Source organism: Varanus komodoensis, unplaced genomic scaffold (assembly GCF_004798865.1).
Source record: "Varanus komodoensis strain SLA01 unplaced genomic scaffold, ASM479886v1 scaffold57, whole genome shotgun sequence".
In the NCBI taxonomy this organism is placed as follows: domain Eukaryota; kingdom Metazoa; phylum Chordata; class Lepidosauria; order Squamata; family Varanidae; genus Varanus; species Varanus komodoensis.
In genome coordinates this window covers 4150837-4167948 of record NW_025336182.1, presented here as the reverse complement: position 1 = coordinate 4167948, position 17112 = coordinate 4150837, and the positions used below count along the sequence as shown (strand labels likewise).

Below are 17112 nucleotides of genomic sequence, written 5' to 3'. Positions count from 1 at the left end.
GGACAGTGCAGCCTTGGGCCAAAGGGCAAAAGTGGACCCCTGTTTTTGTTCTGGGCGGGGAAGGAGGGGAGCGACTTTGCCTACCGAAACAATGTGAGACTTTTCCTTTCTCCTGAATTGCATCCCTTCCAGGCCTCTGGAGAGTGACAGCAGATCACATCCCAAGACAAAAGTGAATTTTCATACCCGGAGAGTCACTTTGCTCGCACCCTCAGGAGAAAGGTCCACAGACCCCGCCGTATCTGTCATCGCATCTCTTTTCCCAAGACACGCGGACCACTCCCCAGTTCATTCACAACATGATGTTGAGCTTTTGCGGCAGTTTAATGGCGCTGGGTGCGGGGACAGATGGATGCACTCACTGGCGCGTCGTTCAGTGAAAGCTGTTCACTGTTGCTGCCCCATCTGCTTGGTCCGGTGTGCCTGCCGGGGGGGTCTCCTGCTCCTGGCAGAGGCCTTGTTCCATGGTGTAGGCCATGAAAATGGTATCCTCCCAGGGTGGAAGGGCAGGGTGGTCTGGATGCACGAGTTCAAAACCCAAAAAGCCAAATGCCCTTAGCAAGTCGGCTGTTAAGACAGGACAGTGTTAGAAAGAAGGATGAGAGGATTTTCTCCATTCATACATGATACCTCATTTTCTCTTGATATATAAACAGTGTTTCGTTAAAACAACAGTATGATCCCAAAAGAGATCTTAATACAGTGCTTTCATTTAACTGTTGCATGTGACTGGTGCCGTCTTCCATAACGTACCATGATTTTCATAATCTTTTTCATAATGTTTTTATGTACCTGGGTGAGTTATAGGGCAGTTATAGGGCAGCCCTAGTCTTGGGCCCTGTTAGGCTTCCAGGGGAGTGCAGAACTCCCAGAATTCAGTTTTGGGAGAAATTACCACTTTGCTGCCCGTTGTGATGCTTTTTTCCCCCCACTAGAAACTGTGGGCTGCCAGAACAGTACCCCTGCTGTCAAAAGCAAAGTGCATGCCCATCCGTGTTACCTAGCTGTGTCAGCTCCCTGGGTGGTTCTGAAAACGGAGAAGCAAAGAGGGTGGCTAGGATCTCCAGTCCTTCTAGTGTAATTAATTAAATTAATGCCCATCAGCCATTCCTCTCCCTTTTCTTTTCTAGGCTGCCCTGACAAACTCCGAGTGTTACTTCCATAAATAGAGACCATAACTAGCCATATGGTACATTTCAAGTGTTTCGAGTTCTTCGTGTTAAAGCCTGTTTCTTTCCTACTTCATCCTCATCTTCATGGTGTTTCAGATTCAATTTTAGGCCAAAAAAAAGCAGGCTGAGCAGCCTGGAATAAAGTTTTCTTACCCCGATCAGACCGGGACTTGTGGAAGTTGATGAACACCTGGTCTGCCTCTGTTTTTTCCTCAATGTATTCCAGCGTTGCAGTCAGACTAGGAGCAGAAATACCCACAGCATAAGGTTTTGAAGTGAATAGTTCTCTTATCTTCCAGAATGAGGTCTTTTTCCACCCACCATCCCAAATAAGGCATTCAACCTGTGCCCAGTCTGTACCACTTCAGAATATGGAGGGCAGCTCTCAGGTTCTGATCCTCCTCCATGCAAAATATTACCCTAATGATCCTGGCTTTTTCAATGAATATTTATGTTGGAACTCTGTTCCCCAACACGGTACACATTTCTATATGCAATTGACACTTGTTAACTTGCCTACCTCTCCTTTGAGATTCCCTCACTGCTACCACCCCCATAGGAACTAGAAGCATGCTTTTGTCGTCTAAAATGAAACCAGTTGTATAATTTATAAGATGTAGTATCTCAGGATTCTCCAACCTGGTATCCTCCAGATGTTTGGATTTCAACTTCCATCAGCCTCAGCTGGCATGGCCAGTGATCAGAAATCCTAGAAGTAGTCACCAAAAACATCTGGAAGGCGCCAGCCTATGAAAAGGCCACAGGACCTGACACGAAATGCCTTTTCTGTAATAGCCAAAGGCAGGGCCTGGCACCTCGCGTTCATGGCAGTCTGCAGCTTGGTGAAACAGGACAAGAATTACCTGCTCAGTTATGAGGCAAGATTGCAACAATGGTCTTGCAACACTCGACATAAATAGTGACAATGCAAGAAAACTGTTTTCCCCAAAATTTAATTTAATTTAATTTTAATTTAATTAAAACATTTCTATGCCCTCCTTTCCAACAAGCCTCAGGACAGCTGACAAAATGTAAAAATAGTAATATAAAATACAATTAAAAACATTCAATAATAGCCCAACATAAGCAACAGTTCATAACTAAAGAAGAAAAAGGAAAGAAAGAAAAATATAAAAGTTATTTACCAAAATAACTGGTAAATTTCTACAAGAGGACAAAAAGAATGCTAGAAAGGCATTTGATAAATTTTAAAGGAGCATTTATCTTCTGTGTTAAATGCAAACACTTTAAAATAACATTTTAACAGGTTAACTATTTTTCTAACCTGTGTCGGCAATTCTTCATTTTTGTAATAAGACCAGAAGGGCCTGATAAGGTGGAAGTGACCCGGGGCTCTTCCATTCTCTGAGAGCACCTTCTGAAGTATGTTCTATTTATTTGCTGAAAGGTCAGCAGGTCACTTTCCATGGGAAAGAAAAATGGACACAAGTCTAACATTGCAAATGACAGTATTCCGAAATCAGTGGGGGGGACGGGACACTTCACTTTCCAGGACACTCTCACTAACCTCAAAAGCAGCCATTGTACCAGAAAGAAACTTCTGAGGGAGATTAACTGGTATTCATCCACAGGTTCAGTTTCATCACCAGGGGCTTAAATTCAGATAAAGGATTTTTTATCACACGTGGGCTCCTTGGCTTGCCCGATGGCAGCCTGTGTGTGTTTTTGGTAACAACACTGGGAGTGATCGCTGTGACTGGCAGTGTCAGTACTTTCCCTTCACAAATCGTGATCACAATTCGCCCCAAATATTATCTACTAGAAATTCTTGGTAATGCTCGAAGCATCTGATGCCGTTTGCTGAATTCAGAACACACGTGTTAGTCTTAAAAGTGCCACCAGAATCTTTGTTTTGCTAGAATAGACAAACACAGCTACCTTCTGGGTAAGTCTCTTCCACCTTTTGCTTGAAAGCCGAGTTGAACAGCGAGTTGGCACTAACCGGTTTGCGTCCCTGCTGCTTTTCACTCACCTTTCACGGCAGTTGAGGTCCAGGACACGGTGAGGCATGTCAAGAAAAAGGCTGTGTCCTTGGAGAAGGCCGTGCCAGTGAGTGGTACCTCGGCCGCCACGTGCAAAATGAAAGTCCAGCTGAACCGAGTGGTCGGGGTACTGATGGTCACTAGCGAAAACGATGAGATTCCTGTCCTGTTTGTGTCATAGGTGGAATTTTGGGAAATCTTGCTTAATTAATAAATTAGCAAAACAATGGAGAGAGGGGTGGTGTGTAGATTGCCAGATTCCCTGATTGGGTCCCTTTTTCACTTGCTTATTTCTTGACCTTTCCTGCAACGTGGTCTCAAGCTGGCTACTGAATATTTTTCTGCTGAAAAGCCAAATTCTGGGTGATAGTAAATTTCATAGTCTCTGTCCTTCAGCTAACCTGCTCCAACACATAGGCCACAGGAGAGGTGGGGAAGAAGTTTAACCAATGCTGGCAGCCAGCTCACCTCCAAGGGGAAAGCATTCCGCAACTGGCAGGGCTACCACAGAGAAGGTCCTGTACTGATGGTATTACCAAAAAGGCACCTCTAGAAGAATTTTAGCCACATAGAATCATAGAAGGGTTGGAAGGGGCCATGAAGGCCATCAAGTCCAACCCCTGCTGTTGCAGGACACAAATTCACACCATCCCACTCAGATGGCTGCCCAGTTCGCCTTGAATGTCCCCAGTGTGGGAGAGCCCCCCACCTCTCCAGGCAGCTGGTTCCACTGTCCTATTGCTCTGGCAGTGAGGAAGCTTTTCCTGATGTCCAGCCTGAATCTGGGTTGTCACAACTTGACTTGATTCTTCCTTGTCCTACACTCTGGCATCGGCAAGCAGAGATCCCGACCTTCCCCTTTGTGACAGCCTTTCAGGGACTTCTAGAGGGATTTCATGTCCCCTCTCAGCCTTCTCTTCTCGAGGCTGAACATGCCCAGTTCCCTCAGTCTCTCCTCACAGGGCAGCGTTTCCAAACCCTGGATCATTTTGGTTGCCCTCCGCTGGACCCTTTCTAATTCACCTGCCTCTTTCTTCAATCTTGGTGCCCAGAACTGGACACATGTAGGATGATACAGGGAAAGATGATCTGCAACTTTTCCATAGGGTGGGGATTTCATTTGAAGGAAACAACTGAACGAGGAGAGCTTTTTTCCTTATACTTTCTGAGCTTTCCTCCCTCCATCTTGGGGTGATCTTTCTTTATACTAAAGCTATATATATCATTTTCCCCATCCTTCTTGACTTTTAGATTGTAACCCCCATGGAGCAACACCTGCATTTTGTATAGCACTGTGCACATAAATTATTCTACATAATAGAGAGTTGATAAGAAGGGTAGAAGGTTTGAGGTGACATGGCTCACCTTGAATACCTCCTTTAGGTCTGTGCTGCCTCCTTCGCTGACCCTTCTGTCTTGGCAGCCACCCTCAAACTCAGGAACACTGCAGGCAGTAACGGGGCCGAATACTCAAGTTCTCATGCTGGGCAAGGGTTGAGCTTTTGGAGAAGGAGAGAATAAACCAGACTATACATTTTCTAGAAACCCAGTTCTGGAGTCCAGGACCCTTTAAGGCCACCAGCAAGCAAGAAGCATGATGGAAAGATCTATCAATAACCCAGAACGGAATGAGCAGAGGTCCATTTTTTGGCATGGTAACATTACCTCACAAAATGATTTTGTTCTGTAAATGTTCACCAATCTGCTCTTGTATAAACAACACTCAGGACAACATTTAATTTTATTTCCCCAGGTATTAGTGAAGTTAAGTCTTTGTCAGCCTCAGGAAGCCACGACGTGGGAACTTGAATTTATTAAAAGCTTCCACAGTAGCTCAATCATGCCAAAATAAGACATGGGGATGAGATGGGTCTTAATTTCCCACACAAACTAAACCACATAGAATGCTTTGCATTACAAGGAACAAATCATACAGCAGGGGGAAAAGTCTATTTTCTCTCCAATCATGATGAGGACTGCAGCAAAATTCAAAGGGAAAACCAAAACCCGAGTCCTAACTAGACCACAGACCTTACCTCCTGTTAAATGGTGTCATTTTCCACCGATCTTTAAGGCGGCAATTTCAGAGGGAGCAGAAATAGGGGTTGGGGGACAAGGCTGGATAAAAGAATGTCAATGTCTTCCCTCTTGTGGTCTAAGGAAAGGAACGTGTGTCCAGCAGTGTTGCTTTGGGTGCTGCCTCCCCTGGGCAAAATAATTCCTGAGCTCCAGACCCCCTGCTTAAGTACTAAAGGTTTCCTCGCTATGACATGCCTGGGACCCCCAGCCCCATGGCAACTGTGGGTGTGCAACAAGATCATTGTGACAAGTCCACTCTTAGCCCACAGTGACATCTTCTGCCTCATAATGAGGTCCACACCGCACTTGTGAGCCAGTTTCAAGTCTGTTGTAAGGTGAAAGGCTTCCAACCAAAGCAAGCTAGAAATTGGGTTTAGGGGCTGCATGGGGGGGGGGGGGGGGGCGTTAATATGCATGTATTATTAATTCCTGTGGTTATTCTATTCTGCTTTCCAAGAAAGCTGCCCCCCCACAGCAGCATACAATACGATTTCAAAATGCAATTTACCATTTGCTAGCGATCTCACAAAAATAGGAATTGTTAGGTGAAGCTGTGGTATTTAAACCAGTGCAAAATCTGTTGTGTAATATAAAAACAGTGGCTATTGGGTAGTCTGTAAGTATATTAGATAAGAATGATGATTAGTGTATCAGTTACAATTACTATAGAAAAATTAGTATGATTGTATTGTCTTTTATTGGTTGCAGCTTGCTTTTGGACTATCTGATCAGAAGTAGGAAGTAAGTTTCATAAACATCTAATAAAAAGGGACTGCTATTTGAACTGATTGATCTGCATTTTTATTGATAAGGGTATGGATTCGTTAACTCAAAGGTGTGAATCAACCAGTGTAGCGTGTTGTTGGCATGTTGGATTGTCCCAGATTTAAGATCTCACACGGCCATGAAGCTTACTAGGTGCTTGTGGACTACCTCAGAGGGTGGTTGTGGAGAGGCAGGGCCTGGGGAAGATGACCCAATCAATGTTTTATTTTTGCCTTTCTGCCTAGCCTTGTGGTTGTGGGAGGGCTGGAGTCTTGATGCATCTGCTTTCATGAATGGGGACGGGGGGAGTTAAAAGAGTCCCTTTGGAGGTGGAGGCACTCTGCATGTGCTTAATGGCACTCTTGCCTTACATTTAAGAAAGCTGTCACAGAAGGATAAATGGTGTTTGGTGAATGCTTAGAGGTATCTTGCCCACATCCTTGTTCAATGGTGGGAAAACAAACATTGAATATGCCTGGGGAGATTTTTGCCCTTTTTATCTTCAGCCTCTTCATGAGATGGATAGGACTTTTGAGACTCTTAGAAGCACTTTAAATTCTTATAGAATAACCATTATTCTGTTTGGGGGAGAAACTTATTTTGTACCCTTTGAGAAAGATACTTGGACCTCACACATCTTTGTTTTCTTTTAAGATTTGTTCTCTTGAGCACTCTGTATATACTCAGAGGCATTTTGCCCTTGGCATCCTTCAGAGAACCTTTATTCTGTTGCAGGGAGGGAGAAATGCATTCTGTGCATGCTCAGAGACACTTTGCCCCCTCCCCCCCGCTCTTTTGCTTTCATTACAGCAGCACCATGACCTGCACTTTTGTGCTACTGCACGAAATAGGCTCTCTCTTCAGAAGAAAGAGGTTGGGAGTAGTGGTTACAGTGCCAAACCCGGGCTGGTGAGACCCGGATTCTAGTCCCCATGAAACTCACTGGCTGACTGTGGGCCGGCCGTGGACTCTCAGCCTAGACTTCCTTCCAGAGTCCTTGAAGGGATAAAACGGAGACAAGGAGGACTGTATAAGCTGCCGCGGGTTCCCTGCAGGGAAAAAGGTATTATAATTAAGGAAAAATCTTTTCGTGTAAAAGCCAGTGCATTCTGTGCATGCTCAGAGGCAACGCTTCCCAAAGGTGAGCAGCCACACAATCTCCTTCAGTGGAGCCGAGGCTAAACCGGGACTGAATTAAACGGGCATGTTGTGTTGTGTTGTGTAAGGGGAGGAGTCAGACACGCCCACATCTCCTCCTTTCCGGAGATTGGTGACCGGGCCTCGCGTAGCTGGTCGCCCGCCACGGGCACCGCGAGGCCGGCGGGCGGAGCCAGGCGAGGCCGGGGCCTCATCGGGGCCTAGTAGGCCTCCCCCCTTCCGGCGCGTGCGCGGACGGAGCGCTCGAGGAAGCGGCGGCGATGCTGGCTGCCTGTTTGCGGGGCGCCGCGCGCGCGGTCCTGCCGGCTGCGGCGCCTCCGCAGCGGGGCCTGCAGCTCTCGGCCCCACTGGTGAGGGGCGCGGGGGGCGCGGGGCTCCGGCCCTTGCCATCGCCGGGGCTCCAGGAGGCCTTTGCGGGGGGAGGACGCGGCCGACCCAGCTCATGGGGGTTCCAGTGGGGCGAAGGCGGCCGGAACTGGCGGGAGGGCCCCGGGCAGGGACAGGCAGCCTGACTGCCGCCGCGTGTTTCAGACTACAACTTCCATCAGCCGCAGGGGAGCGCTTGACTTTCGTGCAGAGACCCGTGAAGGGAAGCACGGAGGGCGCAAAAAGACGACGAAGAGGTGGCCTTGGGCTTGGTCGCGTGATGGGCTCGGCGGCTTTTAAAGGAGCACATGGGGCGGGGAACATGGGGGGAAAGCTTGCTTAGGGGTGGGCTGGTTTGGGGGAGCAGCTACAGGTGTGCTTGAGGAGACACCTGGGAAGCCAGCGCCACACCTTGGGGATGGGGAGTTAAGGAAACTGTTGGGGAATGAAAAGCGGAGTTGTTGGGTGGCAGGCAGAGGGGAGGGAGGTGTGTGTGTGTGTGTGTGAGACTCGGGGGTGATTGTGTAGCTATATTCACCGGAGAAGCATATAGGGAACAGAGAACATGTAGGAGAACTGGATTGTTCTGGAGAGTAATATTGGTTTAATTTTATCATTGTACACAGCTTTATGGAAACACAACAAAACTTAACAAGTATAGCAAACGTAACAAAAAGACCCTGATCCTGCCCTCCCGGGCATTTCTGGGCATAGGTTTGTGACTTGTCTTAAGCTTATTGGCAACTTGGGGGCAAAACTTCCAATTCTCCCCGTTGAAAAACCGAATCTCCCTGGGATTTCTGCAGCTGTGGAGTCTCTTTTATGTGCTCTGCAAATAGGGAATACAGTGGGTGGAGGGGAAACATGTAAGTCAAGAGAGGTGGGGAATATCCAGAAAGAGATGGAGTGTGCTGGACTCATAACAAAAGTTCTCTGTTTTTTGCTCTTCAGGGAACAGTCATTGTGGAGCGTTGGTGGAAGGTGCCCCTGGCCAAATTAGGGTGTAAGCCTCGGATCAAGCACCGTAGGTTTCGTGTCTACCGTTTGGTGGAAGACACCAAACACAGCCCAAAGCAGCCACTGGAGCTCATCCTGACACAGACTGTGGAAGGTGTGTTTCCTCTTTCTGCCCTCACCTGGTAGGGCTTCATTGTAGATCAGGTTCCATCTTGTTCACCCAATCCTTCTTCCAGTTTTATTCACCTGTGGGATGTGCTTGTGTTGTTCCCGTCCTGCCATGCTGCAACGGAGTGCTCTGTGTACTTTTATGATTGCCAAAGGGGACTGACATGCTTTTTTTGAAGATTTTCTAGTTTGCTTGATGAGTGGAGATGTACATGATTTGGTTTCTTATGTGGAAAGAAAGGAGAGCACATGCCTATGGCTACCCAGACTGACTTCATATTGAAGGTGCTAAACTGAACCTAGGCTGTAATGTTTTAGATCGGAAGTAGGGGCTTACATTATAAAATCTACTCTGATTTTTATTTCAAATTAAAATCTTGTGTGATTTTGCTGGTTACATGAAGGGGACCTTTCCCATAATAGAGATTTCAAACTGCAGCTACACAGTTTTAGCATATCTTCATGGCCCTGTGTTCCAGGAACACCCCACTTCTTTAAAAAAAAAAAAAAAAAAAAGGATAAGGGAAAGCACCCACCTAATGTATAGCATAGTAGCATAAGCACACACCTAATGTATAGCATAGTAGCATAAGCACACACCTAATGTATAGCATAGTAGCATAAGCTGATATGAGTCAAGTATGTAAAGGGATAATGCCTCTTAATATTGGCTGTACTGTATCAAGAAACTTTCTACATGCTTCATTTGCAGATGTGGGAAACCGTGGCGATACCGTCTTTGTGCCCAAGTCATTTGGTCGCAACCAGCTCCTGGCCCATAACAAGGCCGTTTATGCCTCCCCTGAAAACAAGAAAATCTTTGAGGAGGAAAACCGAGTGAGTAGCGTGGGGGTGCTGCCTGCTATCCAGGCACAGCTGCAATGTGCTCCGAGCAACGTGGACGATGGCCTGTTCTTGACCTCATGTAAGTCTTCTATTTTTCATTCCCTAGTTACGCCTGGAAGGGAAACTGCCAAAACTCCAAACCCACAGCGGCATAAAGGTGAGCTGGCGCAGATCTTGAGCATAAGCAGCGTTGTTGGACAGGGCAGGTTGTGCGGTGCAGTTTGCTTGGTGGTGTGGCTGGGACCCCTACCCGGACTTCCAGGACAACTTTTTTGCTACACATCTGTCTCATGCTTGGCTATTTTATGTATTTATGTTCGGCAACTTTTAGTCTTCCTCTTAACGGACAGGGTCCCAGGCAGGTGGGTTGCTAGCTTCACAAGCCCATCCCTCGTGGTTCTGCATTTAATCTGGATCACAGCTTGTTAAAGCTCAGTTGCAAAACCTGAATTCACTATCCAGAGTCAACTCTGGGATGTGTGAAGCAGTTATGAACCCAGTAGCTTCTAAACGGAGTGTGGGTTTGCTGGGGGCGGCGACCGGTCTGTGGACTGCTTTTATTTGCCCGTGCCGTCGCCTCACTTTCATTAAACACCAACAGGAACAAATCCATATGAGAAGCCTGGCAAGGGGGCAGATGACGGACTGGTACGGCAAAGGTGGCGCCGTCTGTTGTAAGAGTCCCAGCAGCAGAGTCTCTCTCTCGGCGCCAACGCGTTGGCAAACCTGACCCAGAGGCTTTTAGAACGGTCCCAGAGTTTTGCCTGACCTATGCCAAGCAGTGGTTGTGAAAAGCCAGGGCATGTGCCTTTCCTTTGTTCTGGTCCCCTGACGGAGTTATCAGGATTGCTGCAAAGAGGCTGCTTTGTAGATCGCGGTTAATTCTCCTTGCTGTTAAACAATCCTTACTGAACGGCCATGATGCTCAAGTGCGGGGCAGGTCTTTCTGCATACCCGGGTCCCTGCTGTTGGTTTGCCTCAGTTGCTGATGACAGTATTGATGTACAACCTGAGTGTTGTGTTGCTGGCAGGCTGTCCTCTTTCTAAGGCTCTTTGAATTATAGGGAACAAATCACTGACGTAATAATTCTCTGTATTTACGGTAAGATGTGTGTGCATGTAGCACAACATGACCTAGATGCTGTTGTGTCATGAATTTCAAGCACATACCTTCCTCTCTTCCCTGCCGATCCCGGGAGCTGGTTACAAGCCCGTAATTCTAAGATCTAACTCCAACAATAGACTGGAACAGCAGGTTGGCCATTTCAGTGAAGGGAGGGTGTTTTTGTCTCTTGAGCCAGCAAGATTAGGCGGGCCTGATCCGGTGGCAAGCTAGGCTCATTTTAAAGGAATTCTGCCGTTCCCTCTTCCATAGACCGTCCGGTTCCTGCGAAACTGCACCCTCGAGATCGGCGTCAATGACTGTGAACAGTGGGAGCTGACCAAGGAGATTGTGGCCCGCCATTTCCTCCGCAATGTGAGTGCCACCATTTTTACACGACAGTTTTGGGCTGCTGTGCAAGCTGTGGAGAAGTTGGCCGAGTTAGCAGCTCTGTTATACTGAATCAGGCCAGCTAGCTGTCTGCGTTACTAGGCAGGGTTACCCACTTCCTGTCCATTGGCAGAGCCAGACGTTCCCCAGATCAAGCACAGTGTGTGTCCTTTCGCTGCAGTGGCAGTTTTGGCAACAGCTAGCCGTGAGGGGAGAGGGATAGACCTGGCCCTTGCCCCGTTTTAGGTGGATCATCATGTGAACACTAGGTTTCTTACTTCCAGCTCCAGGTTGTGGTGCCCCTGCATACGCTGAAACTGCCAGACGAGCCCATTACAAAACTGGGGGAATACTGGTGTGAAGTTACGGTAAGACCATCTTCTAGCTTGTGTATTGAGCCTGGGACTTTTAGCCAGAGAGGCTTTCGGACAGTCCGCGTTTTCTTAGGACTCTCGTTTGACCCAGTTGAAGGGGTATGTGGTGGGCTCACAGACACAGATGCAGATTAAAGTGGATCTGACTGGGAATCAACCATGAAAGACAGTGATCTGTCAAAGACAACTAGCTGTGGCAGCAAACGGAGCCTCTGCGTTCAGAGGCAGTGTACCCTTGAATGCCAGTTTCTGGGGGTGCAAAACAAGCAACAACCGTGCCTTGCTTGTAGGCTTCCCCGCAGCATCTGGCTGGCCAGTCCTGAAGATGAGAGCCTAGGCTGGATGAATCCTCCAGGTGAACCAGTGGGGTTCTCGTTCTGTTCTGAAGGTACAGAGAGGTGCACTTTAGTTAAGTGCCTTTATAGGTAATAAAACGCCTGAGTGATGCGAAGGCAGAAGTCTCAGTTACCGCGCGTCGAAGTCTGTTTCCTCTGTTTCTGCTTGTTGTTTGGGTACATAAGCCAGCAAAATGCCTACCTGGTACTTGTGCAAACTGTTCATGTCGTGTGTTTTCATACTTATTCTTCGACGTCACCATGATCGTTGCAAACTTCGCCCTCTCTTCCCTTCGTGCAAAGATGATTTTGTTGCTGGTCATGCGGCTAGGGTTGAAATAACGCCGGGGCTTGGAGCAGTGGTTGCTGTTGCTGCAGAAACACAGAGACTCCCCGTAGCAGTCACTCTCCAGCCAGGAGTGCTTCGAATACCTTGCACCCCACCCGTCACAACCATTATTCATAGGGGAAAGACAATTTTTATTTATTTATTTATTTTTGGATTTATATCCTGCCTTTTTCCTACAAAGGGCTCAAGGCAGCTTCCATCATTCTCCTCCTCCATCTTACCCCCACAACAACAACCCTGTGAGGTAGGTTGGGCTGAGAGGCTGTGACTGGCCCAGAGTCACCCAGTGGGCTCCACGGCTGAGCGGGGACTTGAACCCGGATCGCCTGAGTCCCAGGCCCAGGCTCTGAACCACGACACCACACTGGCGCTCACAATGAGCAAGACGCTATGGGTGTCATCTTTCCCTCTTCTGCTTTTCAGCCTTTCTTCCAGGTTCTTAGGGGAGATCCTTCTAGTGGGAGGATGGTAGGAAAAGTCAAGAACCAGCTGTTGTTGTCGTGAGTCGCGAAGTCGTGTCCGACCCGTTGTGACCCCATGGACAACATTCCTCCAGGCCTACAATGGGATTAAACACCCCCCTCCATCCCCCTGCAAATATGAACTTCCACTCTGCAACAGGCTAACACTGGCTCCACACTGGCAAATACGAGGAACTCCAGGGCTGAAACTCCGGGTTCCCAAATGTTGTCACCTTTCCCTCCTACAGCTTTTAGGCAGCCCCTTCTTTTGCAAGAGGAGGAGGTGGGCAGATAGGTGGGATATTTATTATATACGCCAGTGCCGCCTTTTTCCTGAAAACGCCATGGTGGCAAATGGATGTTCTATGTAAAAGACAACTGGTTTGGGACAGTCCAGTACAAGGGGCCACACCACCTTTTCTCCTGCACCCGGCTGCTTGATTGTCTTTGTCTTCACTCTAGAGAGGGCAGGGCTGTCGTCCCAGTGCCTCTCCATCTCTGCCTTCTTGTACATTGCAGGTAAATGGCATCGACACTGTCCGGGTCCCCATGTCAGTGGTGCAATTTGCGACGCCCGTGAGTGAAAGCTACAGGTCTTGGCTGGCCGGTCAAGAGCTAGAAGCCACACCTGAGCCATAATGCAGGATGCCCTCGGAAGTCCCAAAGGAGAATTATGGGAAGCTCTCTCAAATAGCCAGAAAGATGGATACAAGCTAGCTGTATCTGCAGCTCCAGCAATGGAGCCCATTGTCCCATTTGGGTTTGGACAGAATTCTCTCTGCAAGCTGGGCTCCTCATATTTGAGGAGGGAGGAAGGGAAATTATCAGAAGGGAAAATGTAGTTTTCTCCTGTCGTACACCATAGAAAAAAATCACCGTCTCTCACAAATGGCTTGTCCTCAGGTGGAAGGATAACTCCAGCACCTGTTCCATGATGGTTTCTGCTTCTTTCTCTCCCAAAGAGCAGGACATTTCCTTGCAAATAAAAATGTTTCTGTGTCAAAAATGTTCTTGTTGTGTTGAGGAGCTTGGTGATCCCCTGTTCTCCAGCTGGGGAGGACATAGAAGGAGTGGCTATTAAAACACTCCTCATCTCCGAGCTCTTAATGTAGTTAGGTAGATCTATATTGTAATGTTCTGAAAGGATTTTGTGGTGGGGACGGAGTCTTTGGCGTTGACGGATGAGCTCTGGTGCCTTGCTTGTCACAGCGGAACAGGCACAAGGGTCTCTGCTTTGCCGTTGGTTGAGCTTCCTCTGACCCAAAGTGCCATTGGCCTAACTAGAGGGGCAAGACGGGCAGGATGTCCTAGGAACCAAGTCCAGGAAGCAGCCACCCAGGAACAGAAGGTTGGAAGAGGGTGTTGAAGCAGTAAGGAGAAGGCCTGAAGAAGGAGTTGCAAAGACGGGAATGGATTAAGAGCCTTAGCATGGAGGAAGGCTGACTCTAATGTAAAGACACCAGCCACAGTAGAAGCTGAATAGTAATATTGTTAGTGTTCTTATCTGCTCAAGAGGCCTCACATGGTCTCCCTAATTCCCATAACTGATTGCAGAATTCTACCAAGCAACATCTTCCTTTTTTTTAAGTGAGAACTGTGCAGCACTGACTTGCTTCGCCTGTGAAGGCTGCCAGATCGGCTTCCTCAGTGCCAAGTGCCCGAGAGCTCAGCTGTCGAAAGCAGGTGGGCTGCTGAGCTTGACCCCTGCGGATGCATTGAGCCATCTTGGAAGGCAGGCTGACTGGAAGACCATGCCGCGGAGGAGGAGGCGATGCAAAGAGGGACCCACACAACTTCCACATCAAGCATGGAGAAATGCTTTGCCTGGCAGAGATGGCACTGGCAGTTTTCGCCGGGCGACGCCGGAGCAAAAGCCTGCAGACCTGCTGGTGCAGGTTGGTCCAGTGCTAGCCATCTCCTGTCTTTCCAAGCCCTTAATTCTCTGCCATTCACCTTCAGTGTTAATGATGCCATTTAAGCGTACACTGGAACAATTTGCACCTCGTGATGGCCAGCTGGTGGGGTAGCTCCTACTTTCAGAGCCAACCCTTCAGATAATTGATATGCCTCGGCTAGTTCTTCTCTTAAAAAAATACTTCTTCCTCCCTTGAGGGAAACTTGAGCTTTCCCTGCTTTAGATTTGAAGCGCTTGCATGGCCTTCAGACAGAAGTGTGGGCACTCCGGCCCCACCCCCCCGTGTCCCCGTGGGGAGAGTAACGGGAAAGGTTTTTCTTTTTTCTTTTTTGCTTTTAAAAGCAAAGTGTGAAAAGCTGCCAAAAGTCTCATTAAGCCCCTTATATGATAACGCTTGTTGGGCGTGGGCAGGAGAAAGGGGTTCTCTGTCGGAGGAAAAAGACATGAATATTCACGGGTGCGCTCAGCGCTTGCCGCAGGAGGCCCATCAGTTATGGCAAGGTTGACATCCCGCCTCGTCAAGGTGACTTCTGAGATAATGCTGGAGGATGCCGCTGCCAAGAGGACGGGAAGACACTTCGAAACGTGGAGAGTGGCAAAGAGCGGGTGTGCTGGTGTCTCAAAATGCAGCCTTTTCATAGTGGGCTTCTGCAACAGTTCCCGGGACTGAATAGGTATTGGAAGTTATCTAGAAGGGTCGCAAATACAAGCATCTGGCTGGCCCGTACGCATCTCAGGTAATGAAACCTGTCCCTTAGGCTTCTGAAAAGGTTCGGTTCAGTTGGTGCAAACTGCTCACTTCCATCTGGCTCTCCTCCGACCCTTCCCTCAAAATGCAGCCTTTTCATAGTGGGCTTCTGCAACAGTTCCCGGGACTGAATAGGTATTGGAAGTTATCTAGAAGGGTCGCAAATACAAGCATCTGGCTGGCCCGTACGCATCTCAGGTAATGAAACCTGTCCCTTAGGCTTCTGAAAAGGTTCGGTTCAGTTGGTGCAAACTGCTCACTTCCATCTGGCTCTCCTCCGACCCTTCCCTGTCACTTAGCAGGGCTGCATTGTCTGTGCAAACGGGGGTCTGGACCTCAATTCCGTTCTTTTCCACCCTGCCTGCTCCACTCGTACTCTAAGTTGGTTTGATTCAACTAGAAGTAAGATGTGTTTGAGAAAGCTCGGGCAGTTGTGAGGGGTCAGCAGACTGCACGAATGAGCATAATCTCCATCCCTTTTCCTAAATCCCCCAAACTAGCTCCCAACTTTTTTTTGAGCCAAAGAAACAGCACCATCCTTCAGGCTAGTCAAAACTGTGTGACCCTCTCCTTCTCAACTCCACAAGGTGGCAGCAAAGAATCACACCTCTGCATAATTCACAGGTCCTCTACCTCAGGCCAGTCATTGCTCTACCCTATCTGGCAAGGTTAGCCCCTTGGAGCCAGTTCTATCAAACTGCAGTACCTTATCCCTTTGCTCATCTCTCGCGTGCCGTATCCGCTGCCTAATGCAGAAGCCCAAAGTCAGTGCAGGCCGTGGTGAAGTCTAGGTGGATGAAGTGGGGCGGTTATTTTACCTGAGGTATGAGCAAGACAAAACCTAGCAGATTCTTTGGATATTCACGGAATTAGAAGAGAGGAAAACCCTTTACTACATACACAGTCTGTTCTGCAGCCGTGTTTGAAATAGTGTTCCGGTGGTTCTTGTCTCGAAAAGAACTTGTAGAGCTGGGGAAGACACGGAGAAGGAAAAAGTCAAGCGGAATAGTGAGGGGGCTGGGATGCCTTTCCGAGGGGGAAGGCCCAAGCAGCCTTCCCCAACCTGGGGCTCAGCGGCTGCGTTAGGCTAAAACTCCCATTATCCCCAGCTGGCAGGAGTTGTTATCCAGCACAATCTGGTTTGTTTCCCATGAGGCACAGGAAGCAGCCATGTTTGCTAAGCCTACCTAGCCTCCCCGTTCCAAAGGTTCCCTGTGCCATGGGATTTTCTCCACCCTTACCGATCGCCCTGAGCCGGATACTATTGCGGCGGTTGCATCTTTTTCAAAGATGCGTGGGAGCCATGATCGTGCATGTGCCAAGGTTCGTGCAAGATCACCGTGGACTCCACTACGCCCCGTACTCCGCTGCAACCAAGTCAGTGAAGCTGACAGAACTGCACGGGTTCCCCCTTTGCCCACCACCTTTATGGCTTTCCGTGCATCTAATTTTAAACTGGAAGCCTCTCCAGGCAGAGGCTTGTCCTCTTGTGCGTTGTAAAGGACTGTGCATATTGACCTGAATAGTAGCTGCTCCTGCATTTTGGAAAGACCTGTGGACCCGATGAAAACTGCAGTCGTGCCCATCCGCCTTCCCCAGCTTGATGCCTTCCAGATGTCTTGAAAGAAAGTATGTACATGCCGCCACTTTTTTTTGCCAAGGTACAAACCAGCTGGTCTGTAGCTCCTTGTGAGTCCACTGTATCTTTAAAAGGTGCCACGCAGCACACCCTGAATCCCCCAGCTGATTGTCGCGGCTGCAAAGAAGATGGAACCTGCGTCACCCCTTTATTGCAATTCCGGATTCAGGTACGTGGAGGAAGAGAGGCGAGAGCAAGCACAGGACTCGGGGAGTGGAAAGGGCCCCTTGTTACGGCGGGAAATCCAAAACGGAGCAAAGAACAGCAGGAACTGGAGTTTGATGA

The 17112-nt window shown here is 48.5% G+C and overlaps 2 protein-coding genes across 2 annotated transcripts; one reads left to right on the top strand and one right to left on the bottom strand.

The window, feature by feature from the left end:
* Positions 1 to 323: 323 nt before the first annotated feature.
* OAZ3 (ornithine decarboxylase antizyme 3) lies at positions 324 to 7371 on the bottom strand. The gene is made up of 5 exons (XM_044449070.1): positions 7268 to 7371; positions 4541 to 4619; positions 3166 to 3341; positions 1326 to 1411; positions 324 to 567 (listed from the first exon to the last, which is right to left on the bottom strand). Exons 1-5 carry the CDS (start codon positions 7369 to 7371, stop codon positions 374 to 376), a joined length of 639 nt encoding a protein of 212 aa, XP_044305005.1. The 3' UTR covers positions 324 to 373.
* Positions 7372 to 7415: 44 nt separating this feature from the next.
* On the top strand, positions 7416 to 13525 carry MRPL9 (mitochondrial ribosomal protein L9). Its single transcript, XM_044449264.1, has 7 exons — positions 7416 to 7527; positions 8495 to 8654; positions 9381 to 9505; positions 9621 to 9671; positions 10890 to 10991; positions 11291 to 11374; positions 13045 to 13525. Exons 1-7 carry the CDS (start codon positions 7438 to 7440, stop codon positions 13162 to 13164), a joined length of 732 nt encoding a protein of 243 aa, XP_044305199.1. The 5' UTR covers positions 7416 to 7437; the 3' UTR covers positions 13165 to 13525.
* Positions 13526 to 17112: the final 3587 nt, after the last annotated feature.

Coding starts and splice junctions, on each gene's coding strand:
- MRPL9 (XM_044449264.1), top strand. CDS start 7,438: ATGCTGGCTGCCTGTTTGCGGGGCGCCGCGCGCGCGGTCCTGCCGGCT. Junction 8,655..9,380: donor CCTGACACAGACTGTGGAAG/GTGTGTTTCCTC, acceptor CTTCATTTGCAG/ATGTGGGAAACCGTGGCGAT. Junction 9,506..9,620: donor TCTTTGAGGAGGAAAACCGA/GTGAGTAGCGTG, acceptor TTCATTCCCTAG/TTACGCCTGGAAGGGAAACT.
- OAZ3 (XM_044449070.1), bottom strand. CDS start 7,371: ATGAGGCCCCGGCCTCGCCTGGCTCCGCCCGCCGGCCTCGCGGTGCCC. Junction 4,620..7,267: donor ATCTCCGGAAAGGAGGAGAT/GTGGGCGTGTCT, acceptor TACTGCCTGCAG/TGTTCCTGAGTTTGAGGGTG. Junction 568..1,325: donor CAAGTCCCGGTCTGATCGGG/GTAAGAAAACTT, acceptor CTGTCTTAACAG/CCGACTTGCTAAGGGCATTT.